Consider the following 20,325-nt stretch of genomic DNA (forward strand, 5'->3'; position numbering starts at 1 on the left):
TTCTCCTGTGGATTTTCACTGGCATATTGCATAACTGATTGTGAATCTAAGGTGGCTGTGTAGATTAATGAAAGTATTTTTTAATTTTTCAGTCTCTGATATCTGAATAAAACAAATTCAGTACCCTTAGGGAATATTTTATGTTTAGCTTATTTTAGCATATATGGAATGTAGAAAATGACAAACGATAAATATCAGGAATCAAGAAGATCCAATCACATTAATTATAAAGTTATTTTTTAAAAAAACAACCATGACACCTGCTGAGACGGTACAATAAAATTAAATATTAAATATTATTGAATTAATTAAATATTGAAATTAAATATATATTTCTGGAAAGCTACCAGAAAATAAACCAAAATAGAATATTATTTTATTATATGTTGCATTTTAAAAAAAAAAGATGGATATACAGTGGGGCTTAAAAGTTTGTGAACCCTTTTGAAAGTTAAATATATTTGCATACATATAATCTAAAGTCTGGTAAATTCTCTTCACAAGTCCTAAAACCAGATAAAGAGAACCCAATTAAACAAATGAGTAAAAATATACTTGCTCATTTATTTAGTGAGGAAAGTGACATATTTTTGTAAGACAAAATTAAATGAACCTCAAGGCCTATAATTTATATGGAGGGGAAATTAGATTCAGGTGAACACATCCTTTGTTTTCAGCTTTTGGCTGTCTCAGACTAAGTGATGGCTGACTATCCATAACCTTAAACATACAGATGACATCTAGAGCACTGGTTCTAAAACTAGGGGTAATTATGCCCAAGGGCTTAATCTGGGCATAGCCTGTCGGTAAGAGAGCAATTTGTAATTGTTAGTTTGTGAATCTGGGATCTAGTGGAACTGCTCCTGCCAAAACACTGGTATAAAACAACCAAATCTGGTTTGTTGGGGAAATGACATTCGACGATGGAAAAAATAATTTGGGACAAACGGTTTTAAAATATAGATCTCAAGTTTCTGTTGAGTAACGGTAATGAGTATTACTGAAAAATTACACAATGGTTTTTAACATGTTTTGGGAATAATTAGAAAATGAAAAGGTGATGATGTCTCCTAGAAGATATGCTTCTGGGGAAATAAAAATATAAATATTGTAGTAAGATCAATTAGTATTAAAATACTGATAAAAAAAATCTGAAAAACAACAGGTAAATCATAAAATGGTCAAAAGTGCCTTTGCCCATTAGTTTAGGGACCTTTAATTTCCTGGGCTCAAAATTCAGAATGAAAATAGTCTATCATCAGATATCCTGGTATTTATACATTGTAGAAACCCTCAAGGTGTTCAGCATTTACATGAAATCTCTGAATAAGATCACTCAACATATTGTTATCTACAGCAGATATGTACATTAGAGCTTATGTATTCTCTACATGTATTCTCTAAACCCCATGCATTAATATGAACTATATATCAAACCTCTTTTTTTGGTAACTGAAACCACTAGTGCAGTAGGAAGACATAGTTACTGATAATAATGACTAAGCAAGGTATTTATACCGAATACCTATTTTACTTTAATTGTATTTTGTTTTTTAAAAAGGCATGGTAGCCTCAATTTGTCAAACCAGAAAGTTAGGGCATAATGGGTGAGGTTTTGCACTGATTGTCAGGTTCTGGGTCTAATTCAAAGTGCTGGTTATCACCTGCAAAGCCCTAGCACTGGGTTATATCGGGATTCACTTTGATCTGAGAAACATTCTCTGTGATTGTCTCAAACAATGATATTACCCCCTTGCTTCTAATAATCTGGAAAGCTCCAGGATCTCTTCTTTTTAAGCACATGCTTGAACTGAGAATGAGTTAGTAACCATTTTAGTTATGGTTCAAAAAGGTCCATCTACGGGTTGTATTCTCCCCTGAGTCCCTATCTGAGGAAGGTGGGTGATTCAGAAATGCGAATCCTGATGCCACATGGAGTTCACAGCAGATATTTTTTCTTTGTGCCCTAGGAGACAAACATCTGCCGCTACCTAGGATTGAACTCTCAACTTTTGGAGTGGGAGGTGAGCATCTTCATCACTAGGCCACCATGCCATTCAGACAGACAGACAGCATTATGTGTGAAATGGGTATATCTCTTACAGGAGAAAAAAGTATAGAGCTACTTTTCATTGAGAACTAGTAAAGTTCCTCATTTCGACTTTGATAACTTTGATGTTTCAAGTATTTATTTATACAACTCGATTGATATTATAAAGATTAATAATGCTAAAACTGATATTTTATACCAACAGAATCTAAAACATTTCCTATAAAACATTTTGGCATTTTATGCTTACGGAGAGAAAAAAGTTCAAAATAAAACTTTGAATTTTAATTTTAAATCAATAAGAGCATTTGATATTGAATATAGTGTTGATTTAAATCACAATGATGTAGTATAGGTGTTTTCCACATAAGCATATATACATTTTGCTTTAACCACATGCTTTTATTGATTTCCATACAATTTAACTTTCTTAATTCATTGCTTATAGACATCTGCTTTTAATACCTTCTTATCTTAGTTGTAAATATAATCATTTGCAAATATCCAATTATTTATCAAATAATCACTCATTTATCACTTTCAAACAAATAACCACTTATTTATTTATTTAGGTATTGCAAGCCATCTTATTATCCCAGTCTTCTCTAATTCCTGTATTGTACTAGAAATGTTTATTAACAAAATAATTCTGTGTGGGAGTTTATATAACCCAAATGCAATGATTTGAGGAAGATAATTAGGACACTATAAACAATTCAAATTAAACCAAATAATTTGTTCTGTTTGATTTTAGAAGACAACACTGCAATCTACATAATTTACATTTTATGGCATAAGCTTTAATTAAACTAATTCAGGTCAAATACATGGATCATGACCCTGAGCTTGAACCAGAATCATAGGAAGAAATCTAATTCAGAATTAAACCAGAACAAGGTAAGCATTTTAATTTTCAATCTGAGTGTCGCCGTATTTTCTCTGCTATAAGCACTTTCTGTACATATTCTATTTGTTGTAGACTCTTTACTATAATTTAAAGACCTGCTTTTATTTTTATGCACACATAAACACACCTGCCAACTGTTCTCAATTGGCTGAGAAAGTCAGGGCAGTGGAAATCATTCTATTTGAAAAAATTCATCATAACACATCCAGACATGGCAACAGAGAGGACAAAGCATAGCAACAGAGAGGACTGGAAGTGTACTCAGGAGCCAAATTAGTTGGACTCCGTGGCACTATGATGAAACCTGGACTCTCTTAATGTAAGTCTCTAGGCAGAGAGAAAAGAATTGGAAGAAACCAAGTGGGGCACTTTGAGGGCCTTGATACAGAGAGGCTAGTTTTGCTATAAACCCAAACCATGTCAGGTCAGCTGCTAGAGCTGGCATATTGATATTACAGTATATGAAGAACACTAGTTCAGGGATTTTTATTTTTAATGGATGCCAAGATCTTGTTAATAAGGCCAAAATTAAGAAATTACAATAACAAAAAGAAAATATAGAGATCAATACTCTACCAGTACCAACCAGATTCAGTGAAAAACTATATATTATTAGCCGATGATTATAAGGTGGCTGAATTTGTCAACTTAAGCATTGGTGTTTATGTGTTGGAAAGGGGCACACCAGAAGAAAGGATCCCGATTTCCTGAGAGGATAAAAGATCTTGACTCTATTTATTTATGTATTTATTACATTGATCTGTAATCTCATTGTCAAGTTATATATCTGAGAAGCACAGAGCCGGAGACAGAAGCCTGAAGATGATGAATGAGACTTCATCGAAACGTTGCCTAGATACTTCGAATCTTACGCGGGAGAAAACCCGAACAACCAAAGATCCACATACAAATACCCGAGAACCTCAGAAAACAAATATATATATATATATATATATATATATATATATATATATATATATATATATATGGATCTTTGGTTGTTCGGGTTTTCTCCCGCGTACTGGAATGAGTTTCTTACATGTGAGTTGATGGATTCTGCATAGGGTTGTAGTTGTTTGGCGAGAAATTTGGCCAATATATATATGTTTTCTGAGGTTCTCGCGGGTATTTGTATGTGGATTTTTGGTTGTTCGGGTTTTCTCCCGCAATCTCCCGCAAATCCCCCAGCAACTAAGACTAACCTGAGCACAACCAAGCCCCCACCTGAACAGAACACGCCTCCAACCAATCAGAACACGGCCAACCCCCCAACCAATCAGAACACAGCCAAAACCCCTACCAATGAGAACACACCCCCACCCAATCAGAACACAGCCAAGCCCCCACCCAATCAAGTCCCACCCCCACTAGCAGTTAAAAGGAAGAAGCAGCTGCAATCTCACATCACTCTGAGAAACACAGAGCCGGAGACAGAAGCCTGAAGATGATGAATGAGACTTCATCGAAACGTTGCCTAGATACTTCAAATCTTACGCGGGAGAAAACCCGAACAACCAAAGATCCATATATATATATATATATATATATATACACACACACACACACACACACACACATATACATATACATACATACACACACGTACACACACGCACACACACACACACATACATGCAACTTTGAATAAAAACAGCTATGCACTATGGGGGTTCTTAGAAATTTTTAGGAATCAAATGCATCTTCTATTTGAAACCGGAAATGATTTTTAGCTTCTGTGTGCATTTACTTTACTTGCTTGTTACTTAGTAAAATAAAAATTTCCCACTGAATTTTGATTTAGTGATTAAAGCTATGTGGTAAAATATACTGAGGAAACCTCCTATGTTTAGAAAAGAAATAAGGAAGGAAAACAGCATGCTGACAGCTGAGCATCAACTCCCTGAAGCTGTCATCTTAGCAACTGGCAGGAAATGAAGATTGCCATCTGTGATTGAGAGGCTAGGAGAGTTCTCTAAATAAAACAGGTACTGGATATGAGGATAAGTACCTTGAATGTCTTGCTATATTCTAAGTTTGGGTAGAAATTGATGTGTAATCTAGAAGGTTAACGAGAACAGTAATGTTTGTAACAGTCTCTCTTATCCAGGATTTTTAATCTATTTAAGTATTCTAATCATGTCTTGTTAATTTAAAATAGTATGTTATTTTCAAATTTATATATTTACCTTTTGCTGAAACAAAAATCTAAGCAAAACCATTATGGAACTATATTTGCACATTCTACAGACCATTTAAACACATACATGCTTGCATTTTCTCGATCCAATCTTCAGAAATCAGCGATAGAGCTGGGAAAATCGAAACTAGTTACTTGCTTGCTATGTGACTGTCCATTCATCTTTCTGAATATCTATCTATTTTGTGCAGTTTGTATAAAGCCCCAAATGGCAGAACACATAATGGCAGAACACCTAAGGGAATTGTTCACAAAGAGTTTTGCTTATGTGGAATGTGGAAACAGCAAAATTGAAGCCACTGGAACAAGTCAGTTCATTCTCTCTCAAAAAAGATTGTTCCCATGAGAATTGCTTGAGGTAATGGCAGTCAAATAAAAACACGCCAGGAAAAGTTACCAGACCAAGCTGGGGCTTGCCAAGGCTTGTTAGAAAGTATAACAGTGAACGGTAACTTGTATTTTGGAGCCATCAAACCAAATGAGGTACTTTACACAGTGGGCTTCTTGCTTCAAATTTTCTGGAATGGAAATACTGATTTGTTAAAATCTGAGCTTCATAAATGTGTGAATAAGTGAAGCTTTTAATGCAGAAAGTGACCAACAGAAGTTGTAAGCTTGAATTTGTTTCTACACAGCCTGGATTTTTGGATAAACAAAAACAGATAGGGCTTGCGGTGTTACAAAGGCCTTTGCTACATCATTCCATTGAATAACACCACTGGTTTAAACTTAGGGGAAGGCTGCCTTGATCACAGAAAATACTAGTTCACTAATCCAATTATTAATATCTCATTAGATTCGATTTTTACCTTTCCAAAGGTGTAACAAGCTGCATCAATGTCAATATGGAAGTTTGTAATGAATTATGAACAAGGCATTATGCAGACATGTATCTTTACAGTACTGTATGTTCATATCTCTGATGCTGGCAAATTGGCATAACTACTATAAAAATGTTTGTTGTTACAAGCATATGCTTATATGCTACAAACTGGTTGTTATCTGCAAATTCATAAACATCTTTTTATTTAACATTTTTGGTACTCTATTAGTGACAGAATTATTGCTTGGATCCAAAAACCAACCTACCTACCTACCTACCTATCTATCTTATCTCAACTTTATTTTAAATAATTCAGTGAGGCACATATCTCCTCCTATTTTTCCAACAGCAACTCTGTGAGGGGGCAGGATTGAGAGGGCTAGACTGAAAGAATGGATTAAACATGGATAAAGTTTCATGTTGTTCACTTCTAAAAGAAAAAAGAAGGGGAGTATAAGTCTGTATTTACAACCAATCTAAAAAACTATGAGGAGAAGAGGGACACAGAGAGAAAAGGAAACAGTGGAAATAATATGAAACACAGTATGAATATAGACCTCGTTATATCAAAAATCTTTGCATTCACAAAATCCTATTGGGAATGGAAAGATGTATTGTCTCTGTAGACATTCTTCTCCTGGAGATGTGGTGGGCCCCCACTCTGTGGTCTTGCTTGGGGTGCATGGAGAAGCACACAACCGTAGAGTAGGCTACTGCCCTGAAAGCCCAGCCACCACCTTTTAAATCATTTCTAACATCACTTGACTCTTAAAATTTTATATAATTTTAATTGGTTTAAATATTTATTTGTACATCACCCAAAGTACAAATATGAGGGAGAAAAACAATTTAAAAATGACAAATAAAAAAAGAAAACAAATAAATATTGAAATTCAATCCACTGAAATTTATATATGTTTTAAAACTATGAAATTTTAAATAAAATCTGTAAACTACTCCTCTAAAGCTAGAAAAAGCTTTATGACAAATGTCTGAGATTTATTCACATTAAAATTAATCTCAAAATTAGCTACAAGAACTTTTATTATATGTGTTTTGTTGCAAGTTTTACAAAACTATTTTATAAAAACTAACACAAACTTATAAAGAGTAAAAGCAGTAAATATAGTGGTTTTCCATCAGTAATAAATATAGTTATTGTTTTCCTCTAATCAAAGAGTTTAATGTAGCCATCATACAAAATTTCCATTATCTACACATTATAAATTCTTTAATATTATAGCAATGTAAACTAATGTTAAAATGAGATTAAAATGAATAGAAAAAATAGAGGATTAAAATTGCGTTTTCTAATGGTAATTTTGGAACATTCTGATCCCATTGATATGACGTAAGGTAAATGTTTGCTTTATACTTTAATTTTGAGTCCTAGCTTGATGCTAAAAATATGATAAATACTTGAATCATAGTTTCAAATTTAATCTTTCAACTTACTATGATTACTTGTCAACCTGTCTTGAGTTTTCTGAGCATTTCAAGTAATATTATGCTAATAAACTTTCAAGTTCCTATTCATGGTTTTTATCTGACATATAACTTACTTGTTAAGTATTTTGCATCTTTTAGCACTTGAAAAATTTTCCAGTTGTAATGACTCTTGGGTAAGAAAAGCAACAGCAAGATGAAAATAGTTGTTCCAAAGCTGAAAATTGCAAAAAATGTAAAAATTGTCAACATTTTAATACTGAAATATATTGATATAGGTAAGTTAGCAAAGATGTAATTTATCTTGTGTATATTAATATAGTGTATATATTAAGAAAACATCAAGCTATTGGATGTTTATTAATAGAATCTTTGTGTATTGTTGCACTGGGGGAGTTCCATGCTGGAGGTGGCTGCTAGGTTGATGATAGACTCTACCTCCCCACTTGCTCTCTGCTCTCTACCTGTCCATCTTTTGTTATCAAATTTTGTTTGGTTTACACTTCTGTTCATTTCTTCCTTTAGGACACAGAGTAGTTCCACAGCAGGATAGGCAACAAATAAATTTAACAAATAAATATTTATTAAAGAAATGTGCTTGTCTAGACATACTGAAATCAAGTAAAACAGAAAAGGAATTTGTATCTATTTATATTATATTGAAAATGAAAATGAAAAAAAAAACCTCTTTAAAAATCTTCTTTAATATAGTTTGAGAGTCTCCCAAAAGAAGAGATGTGTTCTTTACTGTTCTATTGAATATTAATATTATATGAAGTCATATAGCACACAAGGTTGAAGATTATATTTTAAGTGTGTTTTTTGAGCAAAATTTGGCTTTGGAAACATTATTCAATGAAGTATCTGAACAAATTATATTACATAAAACAAGCTGTCAGGATTCCAGCAATTGTCCTAATTAAATCATGAGCCTCGAGCCAAACTTCAAAAAATTTCAAAGAATTTATTAGGAGCTACATACTGGCATGACCAGTATAAAGCCAACTCTGGCATACGTTAATTTACAGTCACCTGTGACCCTGTTTTCCCCCTCCCCCCAGGTGTGTCATAAATCAGATTCTCCAATTAAGCACATTCAAGGTCTTGGTGTCATCAATCACGTTCTCCACTTAAGGAATTTCGCAGGCAAAAGCTCCAGTAACTTAGCTACAATCTTTCTGAGATAAGGTTGGAATATGCTTCTAAATTCATTTGCCATATGCTCCTTCAGGTTCCCCCCCTCTCTTTCTTATGGCAACTTGGAAACAGGCATGGAAATGTTTTACAAGTTGACACGTGACCTTATTTTTTCTTGATTAAAATAAAGAAATCCCAACAGGTTCCTGTATTATGGAACCAACTTGCCTTAAAAGCAATAGCAATAGCACTTAGACTTATATACCGCTTCATAGTGCTTTACAGAATAAGCGGCTTACAGAGTCAGCATATTGGCCCCCACAGTCTGGGTCCTCATTTTACCGATCTCAGAAGGATGAGTTAATCTTGACCCAGTGAGAATCGAATTGCTGAACCCCAGCCACAGTCAGCAGCCAGCAGAAGTAGGCTGCAGTATTGCATTCTAACTACCGCACCACAATGGCTCATGGTGATGTCCTTTTGAGTTTAAATCAGTTCCTGGCTCCATTCTAAGCTATGATTATTACTGTTTTTAAAAAATTCAAGACTACAACCTTAAAGATCATTTTGCTAACATACAAAACTTCCAACTCTCTCTGAGTTGATGAAAATAGACAGTTTGACCCATTTGTATTTGGATTTTGTCTGGTAGCAAATATTCAACAGAATTTTCAAGAGGCAGCTGCAGATTTTTGGGATGTTTTGGCTTGCAAATCCACTTAGTGATTTTTGCACTTCACTAAATGCCTTATTGAGGAAAAAAACCTGAGATATAGTAAATTTCTTACAAAGCCAAAAATATAGAAAAGCTTGAAATAATAGCATGGAGGGGAAGGAAAAGGCAGGCTTGAAGTCTGAAGAAGAACCTGCTTATATGAACATTAATGTGGAGAAAAGACTCAATTAATGTGGAGAAAGTTATTTTGTAGGTCACAAAATAACCGTACAGTCAAATATACCTGTCTTAGAATTAAAATGTGTAAAGATCAATGTACTATCACTAATATGCCAGTACAAAAAGATGGCAACCTGCTTTAAAAAAGAAAACCCAGCTTAGAAAAGCCAGTTAAGTTTTTCTGAAATTTGGTTTATGGTACAATAACCTTTCAGAATTTTTCTTCTTAAATAATAAATGAGAAGCAACTTTATGGAGAATAACTTGGGTGATCTCACATGCTCTCTTTACCCAGATAGGATTGAAGGAGCCAATTTACTTGTCAGCTCTCTGTCTTTTGCTACAAACATCAGCTCTACTTTTGGTAGAGCTATCTTCAATCCATCATTCTTCCCCAAAAGCAGAAATTCCTGGAGGATGAAAGAATCAGGAGCTGAGGGAATTTGTCATACTTGCTCCAGCCACTAATGGAGCTTTGTGTATCAAATCTGATAGTATTTGAACTGGTTTTGTACTTAAATGTCTTTCCATTTGCATTTTTGTGAGCTTGTTTTCTTTACAGACAAAATTATCCCTCTTTGTCATGTTAACTTTTTGACTTTTCTTTATTTTAGGATCCTGGGATTTCTTTAAGTCTCTTAAATGTGGTTTTTAATCTAGTTAAAAAGTTTAGAGATGGAAAATTATTTGAATGGGACTTGTTTGGGGTGATTCTCTTTGGATTTACTGACATCTGGAAAGGAAAAAAAGCATGTTGTGACTTTGATTACACTAGTCATGATATTTAAGCTTTTCTCCCTACATTCGTTTTATGTATTCTAATCTGATATCATTTAAATTGGCTTTATATTTAATTGACTTTCTATTTAAAGTGAAGGATATCTGTGAGCTTAAAAAGTGAAACCACTTTTTAGATGTTGATTTGTCTACAGTTAAGAGTTGAAATATGGAATATTGAACTGAATACATGTTGATCTAATTATCAGCAAAGAGTTAGGAGTCTTTGTCATGAAAAAAGTAGGGATTGCTTTTTTAAGTTGGATATTTTTCTACTTTTTTCTTCCTTGCTTTTTTACATGTTCCTTCTTGCTTAGTCTGTATTATCTTTTATTGTTGTAATCAAAACTTTTAATTACATTATTATAAAAATAACTTAAATAATATGGATAACTAAAGTACAAATTGTCATTATGTCAAAAATCTGTATAAACTCTATATATCTATAATATACAATTATCAGTCTATCATAAATAATTACATACATACCATATCTTATGCCATATATAGATAGCACATCAATGAGAATCTTTAAAAAGGGGACTACAGAAATATACATTGATAAGGTCTTTTAGAAATAAGGAAAATGATATTTGGCATATATTTTACCTGTAGCTCAAAGCTGGTTTGATCAAGAAATTTTTTGTTCAGCATATCTGCATACTGATTAATTGCTCGCAAAAAGACTCTGAAAGATCAAGAGAAAATTACATAATTACACATTTAAGACTTTAATACCTTTGTAAGTTTGGCATTCCAATTAGTTATAAATCTAAAACTGCCAGGAAAATAGATGCTATAGCAATAATTTCAAAATATGTGCAATTTTACTACTATTAAGGATACAGAATTATAAGCAGATATTTCAGAATCAATCAAGGAAATTAGCATATGAAGAATCTGATAAACAACAGGAAGCTTTTGGATGAATTCATTTCTCTTTACCATAAGATCAAGAAAGATAATCAACAATTCTACTTATGTATAAAGCAAAAAAAATATTTGTTCCATAAAGCCACAAGTCTTCATTGTTAAGAATCAATAGCTGATGAATCGTGCTTTGAAAATTCTACCTGTCAAATGCTTTTATCTTTCTGTATAATTTATGCATAGTTCCTCAAAAAGAGTATAATTGGATAAAAACCTTCCAGAAAGGATTTGCTTTCAGCAAAAACAAATCTTACTATTCAGTAATATAATGTTAAGTATAACTCCCTGACCCTCAAATCAAAGCTTTCAGATCTCCTTCACCACCATGATGAGAAAACTGAAGTCCGGAGCCCAAAGCAAGACTGCAACAAGTGAAGAGAATAGTAGCAAGGGTAGATTACACTTCTACCTCTTCCTCACTACTGCTGCGGCAGGTCTGAGTTCCCTTGAGGCGGAACGGGAGAACTAGCTACAACCAACTTGCTGCAGCCAACTCGTCATGGCCAACTTGCTGTAGCTAACTCACCACAGCCAACTTGCCATGGCCAACTCACTGCGGGATAAGTTGCAATGGAACAATTTAACAATTCGATTTGATTATTTAAAATAAATTAAAAAATATTTTAACTTTTGTCATTCACATTTCATTCTGTCCCTCCTTTTGCATCCTTTCTTTAATTATTCTATTCCACCATCTCTTTAATATTAGTATAATTCTTGTGCCATGGCAAATTGGATGCAGTACGTTGGCTGTGGTGAGTTGGCTGCAACAAATTGAGAACCCACCCCACCCACTACGGACTTCCCCTAACCTATTCAGATTCAGCATCCATTCTGCTAAGAAGAGGTAGAAAAAGCCGACAACGTCAGTAGTAATAGAGAAGGGGGAATTGCAGTAGCCTCTCCCTTTCTTTTCAAAGATCAAAGATGCAGAGTGAAAGTGCCGAAACCTTTGCTTTCAAGATTGTTCAAACTGATGTTACTAACATGCCAATTAAAGTCTTGGTAAACTATCCTGATTTTTTAAAAGGTATAAATAATACAACTCCGTGACATTATCTGAAAGCATTGCAGTCATAAAGGGCAGACTCTAAAATTCTTTCTGAATTATCTATCTGGTTTGTATAACAACAAATATGATAAAGAGGAACCCACATTAGAACAGAAATAATAAACTGTTTTTTGCCATTGCGGAGCTGGGGTGGGCGTGGCCTGCATGTGAGGCATTTGGCCCAGGGGCTGCCAGTTTGACACCCCTGCTATAGAGGAATCAAGAATCATTAGGTACATTTAAAAATTATCTTGTAGTATACTAAGACGAATATATCTATTTCTCTCCCGTTTTGATTCTTTCTTTTCTGGGGCCATATTTTGATGAGGATCCTTAGTCAGACATTTTACCTTTTTTAAGAAAAAACTCCTCAGAAAGTAATATCTAAATTTGTTAAATTACCAGAGAAACCTACTAAATTAAACTGTAGGTAATTTAAAAACACATTTTTCATCTAGTTCATTATTTTTGAAAAAAGCATAATTATACATATCTACCACTGATCAACAAAATTTTATTCCACTAATAAAAATTATTAAGATGCAAAGCTATTAAGATGCCATACCGAGTTGGACAATTGCTGGATTCATGCATCACTCTTAAATAAAAGCCAGCCTTGATTTGTATATACAATATCACAATAAATCAGTGCTTATAAATGACAGCTTCTTAGTCCATATAGCATACTAAGCCATGACCAAGAAATTCTATGAGAAACAATATAAAGTAGTGGCACATAATAGTATAAAGTAGCATAGCATAGTCACTTCATATTAACATATTATTTCTCATCATGAGGATGGCACATACAGAAGAAACTTACCTAAAATATAGCTGAATATTTGAAACGGTCAGGTGGAAAGTGCTATAAATCTAATCCTTTAAATATAATGACAGATGATATTCCCAAGGTCGTCTTGAGTTTACTCACATATTCCTATTTAGTAGACAACTGACTAGAGGAGAACAGCAGACTTGATATCTAATTCATAATCAGATACATTTTATACAATAACCTCAGAATGGGTGCTTTATGGCCCATAAAGTACATCTGGCCATCATAAAATGTCACACGTATCAAACATTGGCAATTGCTTGCATTTATGACCGGTTGCAGATTGCCATGATCACATGGCCATGTGAATTATTTGTTGTTGTTGTTGTTATTGTTATTATTGTTGTTGTTATTATCATTATTATTATTTTGCTAGAAACCATCAAAAAACACTCATGCAGAATAATGGGTTTACTTTGCAACTGCCATAAAATATGATGGAGAGTGGATCCAGTCACATGGATGCCTTGACTTACAACTACAATGACCAAATTTCTGGTCTCAAATGTGGGGGTAAATTGAAGACTACTGATACAGTATAAATAAACCCATAAAGTTTGTACAATTGGGCAAGTTACAAATTGGTCAATCAATCTCATTAAGTTACTGTTTCCATTAGTATGGGGTTTGGTTGTTTAATATTTTTCTATAAAGTAGCAGTCATAGGAGCAATATTCTTATATGCTTATAAATCACATTTTCTAAGTCTCATCTGTAAATCACCATTCTCTAAAGATGAAAAGATAAAGTTATGCTACATCAATACCTGATAGACAATTTCTCCAAAACATATACACACACACAAAATGAAGGTTTGATTTTCATCCTGTTTCTGCCACTTTTGTTCTTGACTAAGCCCCAAGATGTAAACAAAACTCATTGCCCAGAGGAGAAATAGTTGAGAGTGAACAGAAAAAAAAGAACTTGATCTTTTTATTCTAGCATTATCACCAAAATTATTATACAGGTGTAGAATCTGTTCTGCAACATTAGTCTGAGAATACTCGTGTGGCTGACACTGCAAGAAATGGATCACTAATGCCTGGAAAAAGAAAAAAAATCTTATGAAGCTTTATGTAATCTTCTGACTGAGCGATGCAAAAGCTGACATATTTTTCATATTTTAGCAGGAGGGAGAACATACCTTTTAAGAAGCAAAAAAGGGTATGTTAAAGTAATTATGGAGAGAAAGTATTCCCCAGCTACTGGGGAGTTGGGTCCAGTGGTGGTATTCAGCAGGTCTCTGACCAGTTCTGGAGAACCGGTAGTGAAAATTTTGAGTAGTTCAGAGAACTGGTAGTGGAAATTTTGAGTAGTTCGGAGAACCAGTAGTGGAAATTTTGAGTAGTTCGGAATACCACATCTGACTGGCCCCGCCCCCATCTATTCTCTGCCTCCCGAGTCCCAGCTGATCGGCTGGGTCTTCTTTTGTTGCCTGCACAGGAGAATAGAGCTGGAAGGCAGGTTAGTGGGACGGGGAGAGAATGGAGATTTTACAGTATTCTTCCCCTGGAGTGGGGTGGAAATGGAGATTTTGTAATATCCTTCCCCTGGAGTGGTGTGGGAATGGAGATATTACACTATCCTTCCCCCGTCACACCCACAAAACCACACCACAACCACCAAGCCACGCCCACAGAACTGGTAGTAAATTTTTTTGAATCCCACCACTGGTTGGGTCCACACAGTAGTATCTTCTTTTTCAGAAAAGGACAAGTATGCTCCTTCCTGAAGAAACTTGTAGTAGTCCAATTGTTTCATCCAGTTTTTGACTGCCAGTCCAGGGCCTATTTGGAATTGGACTGCATGAGTAGTTGGCCAGAGTGCACACATGCATAGTTCAACGTGTGTGAGCGGGGCCCCTCCCATTTGTGCATGCAAGGATTGCATGCGTGCACTGGTCCACCACTCCCACGCCCCAGTTCTCCTCTCCTCCCACCAGGCCACAAAGGTTGGGGATGATCTAGATCGTTCAGACTAGTTTCAGACTGGGGCATAATAATGAGGCAGCACTGATGAGCTTTGTTGGAGTTGGAACAAAGGGTCAACCATTCTGGATCTGCTTATTTTTTCTCAATATCATTGATCATGGTAATTTTCTGGACCACCTATGAGATTTGGAATGGGGGAATCACAATGTTCTGTAGCACTTCTTTCTCTATAATTGGGATCATTCAGTTTTGATAGGGGATAACAGATCAAGTGAGAAACTTTGTCCTAGGTAAGGTATTTCAAAGCTTGACACTATCTGCTCTCTTGTTTAAAATCCCCCCAAAGCTGCCAAGGGAGATCACCCATCAATTTAGTATCCAGTATCATCAGATGATATCCAGATGTACTGTATATCTTGGTCCCAGGCTGATCAGGTAATGCTGTAAGGTATTGCCTGTACAGATTTAGATTTGAAAGAACAGGCTCAGTCCTGTAAGCCTAGTGGCTGTGGTTGTTTAGATTGCCACATACTGAGACCTCCATGACATGATAGCAGTGTTCCGATATCTCAGGGGTTACCACAAAGAAGGGGGAGTCAAGCTATTCTCCAAAGCATCTGAAGGTAGGAGAAGAAGCTATGGATGGAAACTAATCAAGGACAAAACCAACCTAGAATTAAGAAGAAATTTTCTGACAGTTACACCAATTAATCAGTGGAGCAACTTGCCTCCAGAAGTTGTGAATGCTGCAACACTAGAAGTTTTTAAGAAGAGATTGGAGAACCATATGTCTGAAATGGTATTGGTTTCCTGCCTAAGCAGGTGATTGGACTTGAAGACTTCCAAGGTCTCTTCCAACTGTTATTCTATTCCTATTCTATTCTATTCCCATTTTTTAGGTCAGAAGGGTTGCACTTCCTCTTTCAGGGCTGGTGCACAATTTAGGAATCAGCAATAATAGTTAATAATATAATTGCATAAGTTCATCTTTTGACAATTGTGACAACACCTGGACCAGGAGGGTTACTCATGTGTTGGCTGTCCCAGAGATACTTGTTCAGGAGGCAACTGGACTTTTTGTTTTTTTGTTTTCTTCTTCTTCTTCTTTGTTTTCTTTCTTCTATTTTGAGAAGCAAAATATCTTCAAAAGAAAAAATAAAGTCTATTCTTGTTTTTTTCTTTTGAAGACATTTCGCTTCTCAAAACATCTTCAAAAGAAAAAACAAGAAAGTCCAGTTGCCTCCTGAAAAAGCACCTTTGGGACAACCATGACCTGATGACTGAGAATCTCTACAGATGTCATGTGTTGGTTCCTTACATTTGCACTATCACAATGCTCTCTACATGGCACAGCCCTTGAAAGTACTTGCCCATTGCAGCTGGTCCAAAATACAGAAATATTTAACACCTTTGTTTCTTTTAATTATATCCGTAAAGCTCCACGTAAAGCTCCATGGTAAAATTCAAAATGCTAGTTATTACCTATATAAATAATATAATACCTAAGTATTTGAGGGATTACCCATCCCCAGAACCTTTGGACAGATTTGATATAGTTGATTAAACAGTGTTTAAAACCCAAAGATTATAGAAAAGCTTTCCACTAAGTCAATCTGTGAATATGTGAGATGCTCTTATAAAAATAAGAATCCCAGAGCATATAATTACTGTCATGAAAAGTTTATACACTGGGCAGGAAGTCACAGTCCAGACAGAATATGACAGAATATACTACTCTAGGTTGGCAAAAGAGTAAGATAAGCATACTGTCTCCTGCATACTGCATACTGTCTCCTGGTTGATTCAACCAATAAGCTAAATGCATATCAAGGGATTCTAGATTAGAAGAATATGGCCGTGATTTTAAAATTAGAGGAAGAAACATCAATAATCTGGATACCTTAATTCAGATCAGTAGCATTTCTGACTATTGAAAAATTGAAATTTAATTTGGATTAATATGTTGTTACTCAAGAGAAAAAATATCAATAAAACTTATAAGTCTTCTAATTTAAAATGCATACATGCATTCAGACCACACAAGAGACATAACACACAATAGTCAGGATGAAGTACTAATAGCCAAGTGCTTTCTGAGGGGTCTCTTTTCCCAAACATTCGTGACATTTATCTTTGTTATTAAAAAACAGTAACCCTGTATATTGTACATCATCTTTCTTAAGAGAAGATACAAATAGATTGAACATATTAGACCGATATAAAAATAATGATATTTGTTGTAATGATGTAATAATTATATCCATTAGCATAAAAAGGAGCAAATTTAAGCCTTGCTACCTTCCACATTAAATAAGCTGAAAGCTGAGAAGATGAATGAAATTCAAGCAATATTTGATTTGTTACTATATTTCTTTTTTGTATCTCTTTACTAACATCTAACAATCACCTGTATTTTTGTCCAGATATATTGACTAGGTAGGTTTTCAGATTTTTATTCAAATCAAAATTTTCCAAATATGTTGATACTCTCTTATTAGTCCACAGAAATCTCATAATTAATTAGAGTTTAATACATATGTTAGATTTTAAGGGCGATTGTTATTTTTTCAACAAAATATATTTCTTGGATGAAAAATGTTTTTTAAACAAAAAATATTAAATTGTTTGTTGTCACTTGTATGGCCAAGTGTTCCTTTTATATCTTATTAGGCAAAGAAAATGAATACAGTCTGACACTTATCCTGACAAAGTGAATGCTATTTTTATGTGTTCCGGTTCTTAAATATGCCCAGCAGTCACATCATAGAATGCCAACTGTCAGGAATTGATAATTGTCTTTAATCTTTGTAAATCTGGTGTATTATTTTATATATCTATCAATAGTACTTTAATTATAACTGGAACAAAAAATATAAACTATGAAGATCTAATTACATTTTTAAAAATGAAATGACTGTATAATCATATTTAAATTTTATTTCTTTTCTGTCTTTTTTTTTCATTCTTGAAATAAAGTCTAACAAGTGGTAAATCTGTCAATTTGCTCGGGTCATTAGGAGATTGTAGCATTATATTTTGCATGTTTATTGAAGCTTATAATTTAGTTTCATAAGTGGGTTCAGCATGCTCTTAAATCATAAAGTCAGCTGACTCTTTCTGCTCTGTGGCTGTTCCTGGGTTTTTGAAGCCCAGTATATAGAATCACTCTTTATGATAGCTTTTGTAGCTACAAGCAAAGCAATTTAGAAAACACTTTTATAGTAGCAATTTCTATATACTGCCTGCAACAAATTGCTTTGCCAGGGAAACATTTACAAAATAGTTTAAGTAATACAAATAAATTATCAAATGATCATCACATAAACAAATAGAAAACTAGTTTCACATCAATAAATTCACTTCAAGTTAGAAAAAAACAGAATGATTTATAGGTAGTCCTTATGACCACAAAAGGGTCTGAAAAATTCATCATTAAATGTTATGGTTGTTAAATATTATGGCTGTTAAATGAGGAATCATATGACCACATCTAATTTTTATGACCTTTTTTTTTTACTGCAGTCAGTCAGTGAGGCATCATGTGAATGTCACTTGAGACGTCCCACTGGCTTCCCTAAGGACTTGGTTTGTTGGAAGCTGGCTGACCAACCACACGAGCATAGGATGTCATAAGTGTGAGCTGATTGCCAAGTATCCAGATAGCAATCATTTGGCCAGAGGGACACCAAGACAATCTTAAGGCTTTGTAAGTAAGTTACTTTGTTCAGTTACTATGAAAATTCTCAGTCATCTAGGTCATGGTTGTCCCAAAGGTGCTTTTTCAAGAAGCAACTGGACTTTCTGGTTTTTCTTTGAAGACGTTTATTTTCATCCAAAAAGCTTCTTCAGCTGTTTTTTGTTTTGTTTTTTCAGTGCTGTCCTAACTTTGAATGATTGCTAAATGAATGGTTGTTAAGAGAGGACTGCCTGTGGTCAGCATCTATTCATTTCTTTTAATCTAGGCAGGAGCCAAGAAAACAAGACCTAACATGTGGACCCTTTCTTGTGTGTCAGGCCCTCCATGATGTATGGCAGATCCATGGGGACCAGTTAGCCACGAACTCCCAAGCTGCTTCCATTTCTGTACCTTGTAAGCAGGTTAAAGTCTCCCAGGACCCTGAATCTGGAAAATTCCACCACCAAGCCAGCCACAGTTTTGAGCAGTTATGAAACAGAAGCTGCTATGCAGCAGGGAAGCTAAAAGCAAAGTGGTAATCCCACCTGTTCTCCAACTTTATAAATAAGGTCTTATATCTAGCTAACTGTGGAGTAATGCCTTTGAAAGCTCCTAACATGTCCTAGATGACATTCCCTGCTTCTGCCTCTGACCCAGGATCACAGCTGATGTCATAATATCTATGACATTACCAAGAGGAGACACCCCGCTCCCTCCATGCCCATTCAGGTCTCAATGATATACATAGATTCAGTCCACTCATCCATGAATAAAGTAGTGTTTTATTACAGGTTGATCTGGCATTGAATAGCAAGAGCCTCAGTCCAGAGAATTACAAAGTGGAAAGACACTGAATATAGGTAGTTCTCAAGATATGAACAGTCATTTAATAGACATGACAGACCTCTCAAAGGCTATATGAGACCATTTTGAAGTCATGATTGCTGCCAGCACCTGCATGATCATTTGCTCTTACAACTAAGCACAGGGATGTTGTAGTGCCTGTCCAGTTCTCCATCTCTAATCCCACCCAGCTGGGATGTTAGTTTGGCAAGAATCTATTAAATGTAAGCAAATAAAGGATTTGACTCAATTGGGATTTCATTGCCTTGTCTCTAGGCCTGGGCACAAGATTACAGGAAATCTTATGGGAATTTACAATAATGACTACAGATTTGTTTTAAGTTAATTGTGAAAATAATGTGGCAGGATAGTAAAAGCTAAGAGAAAAGAGCACTGGGAATAATAGCTGCTTCAAGTAATATTTTGTAGCTTTTTTCTGAATATATACAACAATTGCAATGAAATAATTCAAAATTCTACACACAGTCTATCTCTTCCTCCTCAGAAATACAGCACATTCCTTGAAACTCATGAGAGTTACTTTCAGATAAGTACATAGCTTTTTCACTTGGAAACTGTAAAAGAAAGATGGAAAGAAATTAAAGTTCAGAGAAAGAGGTAAGGTTTGGAAATTCCAGATACTGTGAATACGAAGGAACTTTTCTACTGAATTAAGTGGCATTTGCTAGGCAATAAATAATGCCCTCATACAATGATCCATTTGACATTTTTGTTTGGGAGTGAACACTAGTTTCCTGCTATTTCTCACACTCTTTACTGGCAGTGTCAAAGAGAGCATTAGCCAATTAAGAGTCTCCTGAGAACGC

At 34.8% G+C, this 20,325-nt stretch overlaps 1 protein-coding gene across 1 annotated transcript in view; it reads right to left on the bottom strand.

The window, feature by feature from the left end:
- DOCK1 (dedicator of cytokinesis 1) overlaps positions 1–20,325 on the bottom strand; it is a 399,928-nt gene that overhangs the window by 117,558 nt on the left and 262,045 nt on the right. Inside the window, exons 30-31 of the mRNA XM_026704953.2 lie at positions 10,842–10,920; positions 7,540–7,640 (exon numbers count right to left, since the gene is read on the bottom strand). Of these exons, the coding sequence (XP_026560738.1) occupies positions 7,540–7,640; positions 10,842–10,920 (180 nt within the window). The remainder of the gene's footprint in view (positions 1–7,539; positions 7,641–10,841; positions 10,921–20,325) is intronic.

This window comes from Pseudonaja textilis, chromosome 4 (genome assembly GCF_049901715.1).
Source record: "Pseudonaja textilis isolate UNSWEBS1 chromosome 4, rPseTex1.2, whole genome shotgun sequence".
In the NCBI taxonomy this organism is placed as follows: Eukaryota; Metazoa; Chordata; class Lepidosauria; order Squamata; family Elapidae; genus Pseudonaja; species Pseudonaja textilis.